This window comes from Paramisgurnus dabryanus, chromosome 1 (genome assembly GCF_030506205.2).
Source record: "Paramisgurnus dabryanus chromosome 1, PD_genome_1.1, whole genome shotgun sequence".
Taxonomy (NCBI): Eukaryota; Metazoa; Chordata; class Actinopteri; order Cypriniformes; family Cobitidae; genus Paramisgurnus; species Paramisgurnus dabryanus.
This window is the reverse complement of record NC_133337.1, coordinates 27,635,236-27,652,368: the sequence shown is the minus strand read 5'-3', so window position 1 is coordinate 27,652,368 and position 17,133 is coordinate 27,635,236. Positions and strand designations below refer to the sequence as shown.

Below are 17,133 nucleotides of genomic sequence, written 5' to 3'. Positions count from 1 at the left end.
TAATATGAAGAGTGAATATTGCATAACATCACAGTCTCTCTTTTTCTTTCTTTCTGTTGATGTTAGGAAATGCATCTGTTGTTCAGTGAGTGCAGTGCATATACTGGAGCTAATGTGCTTGAGGCCATGATACATCTGGCCAGGTAAGAACATTAAAACAAGCTGTTACCAAATGTTGTCACATTGTGTTTAGCTGCCACATGCTACAAATTACATAAAGAGATGTTAAAAAGCGAGCCAGCTAACCAGCTGCAAAGATTTTCACATGTTGTCTGAAATGTTTGCGGTTTCCTTCTTAGGTTCAGAGCTTGATCATCTTATGACTGTCTGTGTTATCTATTTTGTTGATCATGCAAACTATTTATAGTTAACTGTATATGGGGGGAGTTTGACTAATGCATAGTTCTTAGATCTGAGCATAAGATATTGCCAACCACATGTTTTTGTGAAAATCACATTTCAAAATGCGAATTACACAACAGTTCTGGTTCTCAAATCTGATTGGCTGATAGCCGTGAGATATTCCACCAGTATCGTCACGGTAACAGCTTCACCATGTCGCATCGTTTATGTATCATTCCGCCAGGGTAGTTTTCGCCAGGTGTGTCCAAGATGAGTCTGTGGTCAGTGGGGTAAGCGAACACTGACACCTGCTGGTCACTCCTGGAACTCAAAATTTTCTATGCCAATATAGGCGCTATCTTTACTAATCCACTGCAGATTTGAATATTATAAATATATATTCTTGCATAAACTAATCTTAAAACTACATTTTGTGGCCCAGAAACATTGAGAAATGGCTATTACATATATTGAGTTAAAGGTGCAGTGTGTAAATTGTAGTGGCATTTAGTGGCGAGGTTGCAACCAATGGCTCAGTTAACTGCTCACCCATCGCATTTAAAATGCATAGAGAAGCTACGGTAGCCACCAACAGACAAAAATGTCATCTTTGTAGACAGCTTCGTAAAAAAGGTTTGTCCGTTAAGGGCTTCTGTAGAAACATGGCAGAACAAAATGGCGACTTCCATGTTAGGGGACCCTCTGTATGTAGATAAAAACGTCTCATTCTAAGGTAATAAAAACATAACGGTTCATTATAAAAGGTCTTAATACACCCCTGAAAATATAATTTTGTATATTATTTTGCATTTTTGTCAAGAGATACTTCTAAAAATTACACACTGCACATTTAATGCATTCAAAATAAACGGCTGAAAGGGTTACCTGTCATTGTGAGCTTCAAGTATGTTGTAAAAGAAAGTAGTTTCTCACAAAAGATGCTTTTAAAGACACTCCAGCACTGTCTCTGGCCTAATCACAGCCATTATGATATAGAGCTATATCACACTCCTACTCGAGCGATATTGCTTTATAAAATATCAACTGTTTAAACTTGGTGTAGTGATATGAAACTGTAATGCGGTCGACACACCGGAACTACTTCATAGGGGTGTGCGTTTATTGAAAAATAAAGCACATACTTATGTGGCATTCACACCAGACGCGAAAGAGGCGGCAAGCGCGAGTGATTGTCATGTTAAAGGGGCATTTCACCCATAGACACATTAATCTTTATTGAAAGTGCGTCATATTTGTAGTCAAAATGTAAAATACATTTCAAATTTGGTGCCTATTTGACTGAGAAAAGGGGTGTTTGTAGTCTAACCCCCTTAACAAAGATATTGGACTTCCTTCTTTCAATGATGCAAAATGATGATTTTTACATCATTGAAAGAAGGAAGTGCAACACTGAAATCTGTATTTCTCCTGTCTCAGCAACAACTGAGGAAATGATGCATGACCATTCAAAAACATGACTGGGGTTCTAACTATACAAAACATAATGCAAATGGGTGAAGTGTCACTTTAACCTGGAATACACTTCAGGATTTTTGCACCCTTATAAGATCAATAACGCTGTGCGACATGGATTGTTTAAACTTTAACGTCACCAGCATGCGCTAGCGGTAAACAAATACCAGCGCGGAGGTCGTAGCAGCAAACACACTGTGCAGTGATCATGCTGAATTTCTCACACTGTCAGAAAAATATCGTAGGCTATTTTTGGATGCAAGACCGGGAAAACGGCCATCTTAGAACCTCTCTCGCTGTACAACATAGGATCACCAAATAAAGAGCCACGATCACAGAAATCGCAACGATTTTTTAACGATGGCAATTTTTCGTATGGGACAGCCCATAATCGTGCAGTGTATCTCGGGCTTTAAGTTAATGCAAAGACGCGGAGGCACGGCGCGGACCGCGCGAAATGCATGGACGCGCGTTCCGTGTGAATTGAACATTGCCACGGGAAACGTGTAAGTTGAAAAATCTGAAATTTGCAGGATATTCGCGCCGCATTAACCAATCAGAAGCTTGATCTAGGAGTGACGTGATTACAGGGAGTGAGCAGAGTCGCAGAAGCCCCTCCCATGACTTGAATTTCCATGTGAATGTCTTAAATGACTAGAATTTCACGTGCGGCTTTCACACGCAAATGAAGCGAGTAAATTCAAAATGTTCAAGCGTCCAACTATATGCGAATAGCGCGTTTTTGTCGCCTCTACCGCGGCTGGTGTGAATGCACTATTAGAATGTCTATCAACTAATCAGAATGAAGCCTTCAACAGCTCCGTGGTATAACAGCAACTAAATTTACCTTAAATGTAGGTGTATGTTGTTGTTTTTTATATTTCGTTTTATTAATGCTTGTGAATATGTTTGTAGGGTCTTGAAAGAACAGGAGGACAAGGTTTGGGTCAACACCGTCAGTCTGGTGAATCAGCCATTAAAGAGGAAATCCTGCTGCTAGTGACCACAAAAACACTCACACACACACCTCTGGATATCTGATGTGTTCATCTTACTTAAATCAAAAACGTCAAGTGTAAAGAAACGCCCTAAAGTGCATTCAGTATCCATGCTCTTCTGATGTGTGCGTATAAATGTAAAATAAATACTGTAGACTATTAGAACTTTTGCTCCACATTCAAATAGATCTTTGTATAAATATTTATGATAATAATACCCAGCAAGCAATTTTGCGTATAAAAGACGTCTAACAGCTGTCCAAACACAGACGTCTAGACTCAAACATGGCAAAAAATGGGCTGTAAGTAAAATTAAATAGACGTCTAACTATTGATAAATCAAAACATCTCACAAGTTATTTTGGCAAAAACGTTACCAAATTCTACTTTATTTTGGCTACAAGTGGGTTACTTGTAGCTGGATTATAGTTAACCTAGACGGTGAAATGACTGCTATTGCATGCTGGGTAGTCTGTAAGATGAATGTCGAAAATGTATTTAATGAAATTGTATATTTAAATGATCTTGTAATATGTAAAAACACGGTTGATTTGTCCAAACAAGGCATAAAATAAGTTAGGAGCAAATACGACTGTTTGTCATTTTCCATTTATTTGGCATTCCAGTAGTCTCCTACAATCATCCTAAAATTTTCCTAACATCATTACATCAGTAAATATTTGCAGGGTCAGTTCAGACTTTTTCTTCAATTGAACTGCTCTGCTATGTTAAGTGCAAATATTTTGTTTTTTAAGCTGGTTGTTTGTGGCATAAGGTGATCTTTTATCAAGAAGACTTAACCGATGATCGTATTCAAAATCTAAAATCTTAATATTATTAAAGAGTCTGGTATATCCTGCTATTGATAAGAATGATTTAAAATCATTTAGCTGCTCTCTGTGAATCTCAATAAATAAAAACATTGCAGTGGTCACAATATTAACATAAAAGCAATAAATAAGCAAAGCATAAAACAACCAGTAGCTCTTACTGTAAATGTCACCCATGCTTTTTTCAACATCAATAGCCTTTTTTCTATGAGGCGGTTTTGTTTTATATCTTATCTACTGTCAACAGTAATGCTTTTCTACTTATAAAACTCAAATAAACGCAAACTTGGACATTCTCAAAGTCATGATCGGTTACATTCAGAGTGATTTTTTTTCACAGTCTATCCTGCGTGTACGTTTCGTAACGTGACGATGTGATGACGCTATTGCTTTAAGTGCCGGACTCGCACTGATGACATCATCAGAGCCATGTGGTTCGTTCTCACTAATCCAGACAGAGGCAGAGGAGGTAACACAGTCTGGTTCTCTGCTGAATCTCCACAGCTAACGTTGGCCCGACGTGGGATACTCTCGGCCTTTACCGCATTTTGTAGTCGTGAGAGATGGCCGCATCGCAGAGCTGTCCTTTGAAATCGAGCTCGAAGGTGAAATCCAAGTCGCGCTGAAAGAAATCGAATTTTGAGTGTCTCTTTTTAACATTGTTATCCTAATGTTTTTCTAAAAAATGTTGTCTGATGTTTTTCACATTGCACCCTACACGTTTTTTTAGGGTCTTACCTCATTCTTTTCGTTGGGTTTTACAGTAATGCTTCCCAGGATTTCTTCCCCTCTCCTCACGGTTAAGTAATCCTCCAAATAAAATACAGTCTGTTTCCAATGAGTGCTGGGGGCATCGGGGGCTTAAAAAGAATTGGTTCATAAATAATTTAGTATATAATCAGTATACCTCACTTTACATTACCAGTCAACCATTTGGACACGCCTTTTTAAACAATATTAAAGGTGTCTGTTGACCACTTTTCAGCTTTATTTACTTTACTTTCCAATAAAAATTATAATTGCAATGTAAGATTTGTAATAATATGCAGTGTTGGGGGTAACGCATTACAAGTAACATGCATTATGTAATAATATTACTTTTCTGAAGTAACGAGTAAAAAAAACGCATTACTTTATAAATGCACACATTAATGTTTGAGTTACTTTTTTAAAAAAGTAATGCAAGCTACTTTTCAGTTTAATTAATTTGATAAAAAATAATGTACTGAATTAAATTGAACGTAGTCATGTAAATTACGCACTCTTAGGGGTGCGCGCCATAGCGGAAAAAGTTTGAATCAGAAGCGGAGATGGCAGGCCAGAGCTTGGGCCCTATTTTAACGATCTGAAACGCAAGTGCGAAGCGCAACGCGCAAGTGAGTTTGTGGGCGGATCTTGGGCGCTGTTGCTATTTTCCCGGCGTGAGAAATAACTCTTGCGCCGGGCGCAAATCAATAAGGGGTTGGTCTGAAGTAGGTTCATTATTCATAGGTGTGGTTTGGGCGTAACGTCAAATAAACCAATCAGAACGCTAGCCAACATTCCCTTTAAACGCAAGGGCGCAAGTTCCGTGGCGGGTTGCTATTATTATGACGGATTTACCAGGCGCACGCCAGGAGCGGTTCACAGCCGAGGAGACCGACGTCCTTGTACGGGGGAATCCCAAGCTTGCCAGCATAAATCGGGCACGCCGTGTAACGGGAGGTGGATCTGCCTCAGGACCTGACGCCAGCAGAGGACATCGCTGCATCCACCCTCACCGCTGAAAGGGTTTGGGGGCTTTGAAATCAGACCCAAGAAACGCAAGGTCCAACCCCAAAGTAGACTAACAAATCAAGTTCATATACATTAAGGTTTCTTATGAAAACATTTAAATTATTATTTACATAAAATAAACGTAATACAGCCACACAACAAACTTATGAAAATATTTTAATCGTTATTTGCATGAGAATAAATAAAAACTATCACCACAATGCTCACCACTATGATTCCCCTTATCTCGTGTATTAATATTTTTAAGTGTAACAATTTATGATTTGCAAAAATAACTGTTGCATCTGTGTAGATTAGATAAGCAAAGTGTATGCGCGTTGTGCACCCTATACATTATGGTCAAGCATGCGCCCTTAAAATAGCATAATGAACAACGCGCAACGCGCCACTGACTTTAAACTTTTTTTTCTGGTCAGTGGCGCAATTGTTTTTTGAAACTGCAAAATAGCATCAGGGATGGTTTGCGCCGGAACACGCCTCTTTTTTTGCGCTGAACCACCCAGGGAGCGCCGGGGCAAAATACGAATGATACATGCGTCACGGACAAAGTCAATTGCGCTGGGTGCAAGATAGAGCCCCTTGACTTTTTTGTGATGAAATATGCAGTTTCTGAATGCAGAACTTCTCAGTCATAAAAAAACACCTGCAAGGCCTTAAAGAGATCAAGCCTCAGCCAAGTAAGAAAAAGTAACGCAAAAGTAACTTAAAAGTAATGTAAGTATTATTTTCCATAAAAAGTAACTAAGTAACGCAATTAGTTACTTTTTTGGGGAGTAACTTTATATTGTAATGCGTAACTTTCCCCAACACTGACAATGAAATCCAGGCTAAATTTTATAATCTAATGATGAGATTATGGGCATCAAAGTTTGATTTCACTTATTGATTTCAAAATATCAAGGTTATATTTTTACAGAATTATCTTTACATTATGTAGGAAGATTTTATATAGAAACATAAATACCTTTGCTTGGTTTTCACATGCATGGTCACAAATGTATGTTGGGTATAGTCTGCATTCATTCAAAACCAGTTTTAAGCATTTTAAGGTCCAGTGTGTGTTTTTAGTGGCTTCTAGTGGTGAGATTGTGAATTACAATCAACGGCTCAGTCCACAGCTCACCCCTCAATTTCGAAATGCAAAGAGAAGCTACAGCACCTGCCAAACATTTTGTCTTCTGAGACAACAGCCCTGTCCCAAATGGCACACTCCGGACCTCGAAATATGCCGGAAATAGTGAACTACTTTCATCCGTTGTCAGATTGCTCTTTTGCAAGGACTTCTGGGTTGGTAAAGTGTGTGGAGGCTGGATCAAGGGTGCAAAAGGGGCTGATGAGCACACGTAAAAATGACAGATTGGACACCGTACGGACTCATAGACAAAGCGAGCATGCGCAATTTCAGGCCACGAGACTGAAATTCACATGAAGTGTTTCATTTGGGACAGGGCTAGTGTAGGGACGAATTAGGGCTACTGCAGAAACATGGCGGCGGCATTTATGTAAGGGGACCGCGGTGTATGTAGATAAAAGCGGCTCATTCTAAAGTAATAAAAACAATACCGTTTATTATGTAAGGTCTTTATACACCACTGATAATATAGTTATGTCCAACATTGCACCTTTAAGCATAAGCCTTTAGATCAAAAAGATTTTAACCTTGGAGAACCCACTGGTCAAATTTGGCCAATGTTAATTGATGCTAAGAGAAGATTCTTGGGTTCTCCAGGGTTAATATCATAACAGATCAGTCAAAAGTGTCCAAGTTGTTGACTGGTGGTGTATATACAGTATAAGAAATCATAATGTTTCAATAGCATTGAGATTGAACCTGTTGAAAAGCCGGTCTTTTTGTGACACTTGGTGAACTCAATGTTGAAGTAAGTCACAAGGGCGTGAACATAATCGTTCCTCTGAATCTGCAGGCAAAAGGCCGAGGTAAAGGTCAGATCTTCAGTCTTTACTGTGTAGATGTCCACTTCCTAAAAAAGAGAAAAGTCATGATCAAAGTGTGCACACTTTATTCCTTGGCATAGAGATTGCTTGGCATTCTTGGCAGCTTTTTATTAGTCAAATTTACCCATAACACTTCACGCATGAATGCATGTGAGATCATTTTAAGCTTCATTTTGGAATGCTAAACTGGTTTTTGTTAACCTCACAGAGTATAATGTGATTTCCGTCATTTATCCTTAAACCACTACGTATCCGGTTTCAAAGAGTGTATTGTTGGGTTTATATGAGGAATCCATAGTGTTGGTCACGGATATTCACTTCGGTGAACAAAGATCTTTATTATTCTCCGGGCAAACTGCAGATCTGTGCCAGCTTTTTTTCTTTCATTCGCTCAACTCTACATTACATTTAGTGAAGCTAACAATGAGATTAAAAATCGTTCTTCTTTTCAAAGCTTTCTAACCCTCAGGTGACTTTCATTGAAAGCGCAGCTCTTTCTTTCTATCCTTCTTTCTATGTTTGTCTTCCTTTATTTGCCGGTGGCACTTTTGCTCTTTTTCCTTGTCATTCCCCAGAAAGCAATTTTGCGTTTAAAAGATGTGTAATAGCCATCCAACCACAGCCCAGACATCTAGGCTAAAACGAGGCAAAATTTTGGCTGTCAGGAGCCATCTTTCAATCACCATGATTTTAAAGTATCGCATCAAAAGGAGCGATGGAAATGACAAATTTCAGGTAAAAATCCATTTATTTGCAAAAAGTTTTTACGCCAGCTTGAGGTGGTTTTTGACATTTGCGAAAAAGAGTAAATGTGAATGATGGGAGATGGAAATGCATATGATGAATACATTTTGACGTAGCAAACCTTAAACCCACGGGACTGACCATCTAGCTGTTTCCACTGGAGTTGTCTTTACCATATATGGGGCTCGACATTGTCGTAATGCCCTTGCTGCTAGCACCTGCATCAAAATGCTGCATTCCTTCTTCTGTGCACAGCATTCAGTTTGACAATTACGAGCTGCACTCCTAATAATTTAATAACTTGCCCCATCGTGATTACATGCAGTCCTGTCTTAATGTTCTAAGCGTGCCTTGTTTTGTTTACTGTTGGTTATCAAAACCACCATCATTCGTTCGAACAACTTAATGAAAACGCACCTAATTCGCATTTGTTTGCTTTTCTTTTTTTGCGAATTTTGAAAAGATTCACTTTACGTTAGGATGAAAACCCAGATAGTGAAAATTTTATAAACATTTAAAATAATATAAATAGACATTAATAGACGTAAAATAAATAAAACCAAACACCTTGTAATCACTAGCTGCGTTTTCATTAGCCTGCAAATAGCGAAATTGCGAATTGAAAATACGCCCAATGGATTTCACGAAAACGTTTTTACACTTATAGTGAGGTGGTGTCAGCGAATTCAAAAAATAAATATATATCAAAACTTCAATGGAAACCCTTTTTTTTGCATTTACAGGTCACCTGACGTGCGTAAAAGTCACATGATCATTCTTTAAATATGGTGTTGTATGTTTGGTTGCGCGGACCATCCAAGGCGAGGGGGGCATACTTTTGAGAATAAAGCAATTAAATTATATCGTTTACCCTTTTTGTTACATATACAGGGCTAAAAAGTGCCTTATAATATTTCTATAGGCTAATTAAATAATATCGGCATTATATTTTTTTCATTAGGCTATTTTTGTGGCCCCTCAGCACTTGGTGCCCTACGCACAGCGCGTGATGTGCGTGGTGGGAGCGGCGGCGCTCTATCTATCTATCTATCTATCTATCTAATTATATATATATATATATATATATATATATATATATATATATATATATATATATATACTGGATCTCTTTTCTGCTTTGTCACATTTTCAAGAACATGTTGGGTTCCTAAAGTGTAACTAGAAGTCATGATGTGAATGATGCTATAGATGTTAACCCCCAATCCAATGTAATTAGCTCTGGATCAAAGGAACTGCCAAATGTATATTTGTAAGCCACATTCACATATTATTAGCATTATATCCCATGAGGAATCATATATTTTGGCTGATATAATAGAAAGATACATGGTGTCAAGATGAAGACACATATCACGCTGCTATCGTGCGTCTCTTTCCTGAGAATCACTCTGTTATGTAACGCCTACGCTACATGTGTTTCAGATCAGCCTATCACAGTCAGTTTGCGTGATTCAGATCAGATCTTGTGCACACACACGCTTACCTTAATGAGGCAAGAGCTGGTCACGACTTGTTTGGGATCCACTACATCCACCAGCGGCTCCATCATCGCGACGTTACGAATGCACGTCATATCAAAACCGTAGACGTTCTCCCACCCTGCAGGCAATGCAGTTTAAAGACATTATAAAACTTGCATGCCTATAAAAGTGCATTATTAACCAGTTCTCTGCCTAAAATAGACGCATGCCTCCTCGGTGTCTGGCAACATTTGATTACATCCCCTCGCATGAATGTTAGGTGAATCTCACGCTCCCCTTCAAAACAATAAGAGAGAAAGATGGAGAAAAGAGAGCTGCGGGGGAGTAATAAAACCCAAGGAATTTTTGTTTTTAGCAAAATAAAAGCGTGGGATTACACTATGACACTGATCAAGACACAATGCATTGAAAGAAAGAGATAAATGATAAATGTTCATTCAATACAGCACCTGTAGTGAGCTCATGTCAGTAAGAGCGCACAGTTGCATACTCACAGTGGATTTTAAAGTCTTTGTATTGACGGTCTTCAATGGCGACGACATACAGAGTTGCTCTGTCTGGAAACATGAAGCCTCCGGGCTTCTGAAACACGATAGGAAAGAAAATCTATGTATGTAACCTTCGCATATCACATTTCTGTCATATTCGTCACATCATTTTCTCATCTCCATCCCGTTCAGCGCACCACAACAATATCCGTAGGATGAAAAGATGCGTTGGCATTAACACAATAGTTCCATAAAAATCTCTAACACGCCACGTGTCCGCTTCAGTAAAATTTGCATTCAAGAGACGTCAATCAGCAGCCCAAGGCCTAGGCACTCATTCCCATTAGAAACGATCATTTTCAGCACGGACATGTGCTTCACATTTTAATGAGTCAGACATGAACCTTGAAAAACACAAATACGGTCCACCCACAGAAACTCACCAGCCATTTGTCCCTGGCGTAGATGACTGTCTTCAACATAGACTCATAAAAGAGACAGTAACCCATCCACTCTGAAATGATGATGTCCACCTGATCCACCGGCAGCTCCGTCTCTTCCACCTTCCCTTTAATGATGGTAATAACTGCAAGATTGAGGGATAGTGAAACTTATGTTATATAATCATGCACAGGTCACACTTTACCCCAAAATCTATTTGCATTGTAGTAATAAATTATTATTTTTCTGCATGTTCCTTTAGCTCAATAGGCTTTATGCCCAGCTGCACTACTTCCTGAACTTCAGCCAGCTCCTTGTTTTCTGTCTGCCATTATTGGACAAACTGATTAATCCAGGTGTGTTGGATTATTGTTGTTGTGACTACTGAGGTCACGCACACCTGGATTAATCAGTTTGTCCAATAATGGCAGACAGGAAACAAGGAGCTGGCTGAAGTACAGGAAGTAGTGCAGCTGGGCATAAAGCCTATTGGTAGAGCTTGATCTTGAAGGTCATAAGTTTGATTCCCAGTGAACAACATTTTAGATAAATGTTTCTGCCAAAAGCATTAATGTAAATGTAATTTTATAATAGTTGAATGATTTAAATATTAAGGATATCACCCGATCCAATTACCGCAATGCAAATCGTAAATAAAATCTTTATTCCTATTACTGTCATGTAAATTAAATAAGGATACATTACTCAAATTGTGTTTAAAAAGTATTTTACATTATGGTAGTATGAGTTGCTTTTAATTTATCCTGATTGTACCTTAATGTTATCTATTTATTGCTCATTGTGGTATAGTTGATTTTTACTGTAATAGTTCTTACAGTAACAACCGTCTGATAAAAATAACCATGGGAATCACAAACCTAAAGAGAAAACACCAGAATGCATTTGTTAATCTAAATTTGGTGAAAAATTTTGACCCGTGCTGGCAAAATGAGTCTGAATGCGCAAAGTATAATTTTGAGCTACAGGCAAGTATAAATGTCGATTTTGGTTGAAATTGAGATTTTCGTAAAAATAAGTACATTAAAGGAATAGTCTACTCATTTTCAATATTAAAATATGTTATTACCTTAACTAAGAAGAGTGTGCGTGCACACTCTTCTGTGTGCGTGTGCGTGCACGTAAGCGCTGGGGCGCGCTGCGACACTTCGATAGCATTTAGCTTAGCCCCATTCATTCAATGGTACCACTCATAGATAAAAGAGGAACTATATTGTATGGCGGAATAGCACTTTTGGGAGTACTTCGACTCGCCTGAAAAATCCGCTCCCCTTCTCCCTCTCATAATGGGAGAGGGAGGGTGTTACTGCGCCGAATCGAAGTACTCCCAAAAGTGCTGTTCCGCCATACAATATAGTTCCTCTTTTAAATCCACTTAGAAAAGCACTACGTTTTATTTTGTACCACCAAACTTGCTCGTATAACTACTCGTTTTAAATAGGAAAAACGTTGATGTGTTTGGTCACTTCTAACTTTATCTCTGAGTGGTACCATTGAATGAATGGGGCTAAGCTAAATGCTATCGAAGTGTCGCAGGGTCGCTCCAGCGCTTACGTGCACGCACTAAGATGATAGAGGGATGTATCAACTCTTCTTAGTTAAGGTAATAACATATTTTAATATTGAAAATGAGTAGACTATTCCTTTAAGCCCTCATATAGTGATCCCAATGCTCTAAATAGTCATTAAATATCTACATTTATTTGTATGTTTTCCGAGAGTTGTTCCATCCTAAATGTTTAATCTAATACAAAGATGCGTGCATCCACTTGCGTGTCTGACATTTTAGTTTTGGTTTAAAAAAAATGCAGGAATTAAAAAATAAAGTGCAGGACTTGCTTGATGTTAAAAGAGTTATTAAGAGCGACAAGACATGAAAATGATCTTCCTCGCGCTGACTGACAGATGCAAATCGTACGCGTGACTCCGACCCTGATATATACACAAATACACTATTGCAGTTTTAAAAATATCTGTTTTGACAAGAATTCATCCAGATATAATCTGTTATGTATTAAATAAACATTTGATTAACTGTTGGGGAAAGTATCTGATGTGTAAGATTATATTAGATCCTTGCATTACAGTAGATCTTAAAGCTCTGTCTGTCTCAATGTCAATCAAACAATAAAAGAAAGAAAAAAGTTGAACATAATATTTTTCCTATAGATATTTTTTGGGCTAAATCTATTAGTTTGACCAGTTATTTTAAAGTATGGATACGGTGATTTTGTTTTTGAACCCTCAAAAATCTTTTACTCACACATGTAGCTCTGTCATATTTTGTCAGTTTTGTCAAATTATACATCATTTTGAAGGGTTTTTAATAGAGAAATAACTAATTTTTGAAAAAATGTCATTGCGACTTATTTTGCTATGGGTCACAATGTGCTTAACTCATTCCCTGCCAGCCTCTTTTTTAAAGTTGCCCGTGTGATTTCTCACAAAAGTTTCACATAATGCCTTCCAGGAAATTTTTCAAACAAACAAACAAAACATGATAAAAGATTAATCCTTTCTTCATTTGTTTTCTTTTAGTAACTTTTTAAATATGGGTAGGTTTCTTCAAAAATGCCAAATTTTGAGCAAAAAGCTGAAATAATTGCATTTTTGTAAAGGACTTTTGTTAAAGATCTGATTCAGAATGATTATCAAAACATACACAGAGTATAAAATTAATTAAATTTGTTTTTTTTATAAATTGGGTATACTGTATATTGGATAATAGTGGAATTACTCATTACCAAAAAACTTGCCATTGGCAGGGAAATATTTTCTCTTAATTGACGAAATAATTCGTCAATGGCGGGAAAAGAGTTAAATGTCTTAAAGCTAGCATCAAATAGATTAATTTTCTTATGCATACATTTTGTCATTTTGATAACAAATTGTGAGATTCACCTTGCAAGTTCAATGTTTCCAAGCTTTCTTCATTACATTATTTCCTTTCTCTCTCTCTCTTTTTTTTCCTCCCCCTCTCCCATTCTCACCATCAAAGGCATGTTGCCATTTTGCCAATTTCCAATTACTGTGCATGTGTTTTGTGTGACTCCTCTCTTACACAGACTCGGGCTTCTCACTCGCAGTGTAAATGAGGGTTGCTGTGGATGCCCAAACAACAACTTCTGCCATCACACCACAAGCAACAGGAAGTGACTATATTTCCTGTTTCATACGCTAGAATTGCCAACAGGAAAATGTATCACACTTTCCCCAGCTCAGGGTGAACAAACAGGGAGCTTTCAACTTCTCAATGTTGATTTGTGCATTAGATAAAGCAGATTGTACATCTTACCATTGTCCAGGTGATTCGCTTTGATAATTTTCTCAGAATACTCTGATATACTGGAGCATTCGATCTGCAAAATAAAACAATGTTTAGCTTAGACTGCCTTATTCTATATTCTCTACCATGCAATGCATCCTCCATTAATCTCACACATTGACAGGATGTGATGTCACTTAACTCTCTACCTCAGTTTGTGTGCACATACGTGTGCACTATTTGTGTGTACATTTCGTCAATAACAGTGTCTTGTTGTCCTCAACGCTGTTGTATGCAACATGCTTATACTGAGTAATTTGCATCCTCACCCCATAGACATGCTTGGCACCCGCCTTGGCGGCGAACATGGAGAGGATTCCTGTTCCACTGCCCACATCTAACACAATCTTATCCTTAAAGATGTGTTTATTATGATACATGGAGTTTCTGTAGGTTAGTGTCCTGATCTCATCCTTTAGCATCTCCTGTTGGGGGCATACAAAATAATGTTACTGTACATGTCAGGGTCCTACAACTGATTGGATAATGAGAGAAATAAATTGGTATTGTGCAATAACAGTGATAGACAAATGTGGGGTTTATTTATGCATTTGGTTTTATCAGCACGTGTGTTCCCAGGTTCGAACCCCTCAACCTTTTGCGCTGCTAACCCAGTTGTGCATTTGTTTAAGGTTTAAATTAAGATATTTGAATCAATTTGACCGCACTGGTGAATGTGAGGTCCCTTCAGATTTGAAGTTCTAAGAATAGGCGTACTATTCATTCTGTCCCTTCATTTCCTCCCATATCCAGACCTATTCGGTTGGACCGTGCTATGGAGGACAATATATAGGACACAATGCAGAGTCTTTTTATAGAGACAGGTCTTCATTTAGCCTGCTGGGATTAACTGATACACATCTTTCCAACCACCCGCTCGCTCTTATTCGCTCTTCCTTACTCTCTTTCTTCATCTTCCCCTTGACCCTTTTCATCTGTGTTATCAAGAACCGTCCTATTATCTGCAGACTGATCCAATTTGACCCTCCTGTCTCCAAATGTGAGAGGAGCACAAGGTTCTTCTCTGAGTTCACTGAGGTATGAAGATGACTGGTTTCAGTGACACATTAAAGTTAGTTTTTATGGTTGGCCACATATGATAAAAGAACGTGGTACTCAATTGGTAGAGCATTGCATGAGGGCAGTGGGTTTGATTCTCAGGGAACACACATGCTGATAACATGTATAAATACTTAAATACACTAAGTGCTTAAATGCACTGTAGGTTGCTTTGGATAAATGCATAAATGTATATGTAGTATATTTTGAACTTAAATTACATGCATTTATTTATGCATTCAGCAGATGCTTTTATCCAAAGTGGCTTACAGTGCATTACAAACACAATGCTCTATCACTGACATATACAGGAGCACTATATTCAAGCAACTTTTCCAATACCCAGTTTACAGTTTAAACAGCAAACCATCTCAGCAACCTTGGGTGTTGCACTATTGTACCTTGAATTTGGACTCACAGTTACCTCATGAATCCCAAAGTGGGCGTAGGAGTCGAAGTAGTAGTCTCGTGAAGTCATCTCCTCTGGGTTGAGCAACTTGGCCATCTTGCCTCGGCCCGGACAGGCTGAGAGCGCGGAGACATGCGGCGTGTGTGGAGGGTGAGGAACATGGTGAACGGAGGTCACCGGCTTTGGTAGTGAAGACGGTTGAAGGGATTGAGATGAGGGTACGCTGGAAATGCGTTGCTTTTGCTGCTGTTGCTTATGTTGGCGGTGCTGGTGAAGACAGGAAAGCAAAAAGCGAACGCTTAACAAATTATAGAAACAATTTAATGGTATTTACTGGTAATGCTTGGCTTCTTATATCTGGTGGATGGGACACCATTAAATCCTATACTGGAAAAAGACCCAAACACACTACATAAATACATTGTGTAATGATTTTAATGGTTAACAGCTGATGGTTCATAATAGTATTTATTATGGAAACCATCTTCAGCAGGGTACAAACTAAGACACAGAGTCCAACACAACTCGATAATTAATAAGATTTAGTGCATACTGCAGAATATTTAGTGAAAGACCATCTACAGATTAAATGCTCAGGTATGCAAAGGTGAATAACCAAATCGGGGGCGCACAAAATACTGCAGCACCACGGACAGCGATCACGCGATTATTCATAAACCACATTAAAACAAAAGGTTATTTAGCAAACACGTGCCTTACTTTGTAGTATCCAGTAACTATATTGCAGTTTTCTCACATTACATTTTTTTAAAACATTTATCGCGTCCTTGCCTCGATTGTCTGGATAAGATTGAGTGATCTGAGCAAATGCACTTTGCGCATTTACAATATCTTAATATGAATATATGTTGTTGGTTTGGTGGAGGATTTATTCGTTTAGGACCTTGCTTGTTTTGCATTGCTAAGGTATTTGCATGCTTTAGTCTGCATACAGTCGGACACAGATTTCTCTGACCTCCAAACCAGCATTTCATTAAAACAGCAAATGCACGCGTGGATCAAATTAATCAAGGGCGATTTTAATGCGATTATATGATTATTGTTACGTGTCTGGACTTGTATTGATGTTATTCTGTATGATTTATGAAATCTTTCACTTACCTCCGAGCTCTCCGCCTCCGCCATCTTTCTCCGCAGCAGCAGGCACCGCGATGAGTGCCTCAGTCCCATACGAGCCCACGGGATTAACTCGATAAACGCAAAACTGTGTCAGTGCTCTCGCTGAATGTCCTGCAGAACTTTTAGCATATATTTAATAGGCTAAGCAGTATTCGTTTTGCACACTAAAGACTCATTTCTTGATGTGCAATGCTTTGCGTAATAAACAATAAATTGCTAAATAAAACGAATAGGGAACTGTCATAAGGACGTCTTAAATATTCCCCTAAAATCATGCTTTAGATTCATACGGAAAGAAAACCGTTCGTCCATCGCGCAAAAGTTATGGACAGGTCCTAAAAAGCGCCACTTGGGGACCAGTTGAGCCACGATGCGCCCGCATCCACGCGTTACCTTGAGCCGGACAGATAAGAAAGCATCTTTAATTTCCCGCTTCTCTATTGTCCGGCTTAAAAAAAGTTTCTATTCACTATTCTTAGTCCTTAACATTTCAAAGAAATGCATTGTCCACCTGCGTCTGTGTGGTCAGTCAAGTTGCGTTTGGTTAACGCGTAAAGTTGCGCTTCTCCTGGAGTTAAGAGAGACTGGGCTTGCATGTGGACCCAAATGCAGCGAGTGCAGAACTGGTTCAT

At 38.6% G+C, this 17,133-nt stretch overlaps 2 protein-coding genes across 5 annotated transcripts in view; one reads left to right on the top strand and one right to left on the bottom strand.

The window, feature by feature from the left end:
* The window catches only part of cracr2ab (calcium release activated channel regulator 2Ab), an 18,872-nt gene extending 14,928 nt beyond the window's left edge, over positions 1-3,944 (top strand). For all 4 annotated transcript variants that reach the window (XM_065285078.2, XM_073814379.1, XM_065285077.2 and 1 more), the window contains exons 17-18: positions 67-143; positions 2,731-3,944. In XM_065285078.2, coding sequence (XP_065141150.2) covers positions 67-143; positions 2,731-2,815 — 162 coding nt within the window. In that variant the 3' untranslated portion in view covers positions 2,816-3,944. The remainder of the gene's footprint in view (positions 1-66; positions 144-2,730) is intronic.
* Positions 2,846-17,133, bottom strand: prmt8b (protein arginine methyltransferase 8b). Its single transcript, XM_065289919.2, has 10 exons — positions 16,484-17,133; positions 15,377-15,628; positions 14,163-14,318; positions 13,864-13,927; positions 10,553-10,695; positions 10,116-10,203; positions 9,624-9,739; positions 7,251-7,401; positions 4,382-4,503; positions 2,846-4,265 (listed from the first exon to the last, which is right to left on the bottom strand). Exons 1-10 carry the CDS (start codon positions 16,550-16,552, stop codon positions 4,182-4,184), a joined length of 1,245 nt encoding a protein of 414 aa, XP_065145991.1. The 5' UTR covers positions 16,553-17,133; the 3' UTR covers positions 2,846-4,181.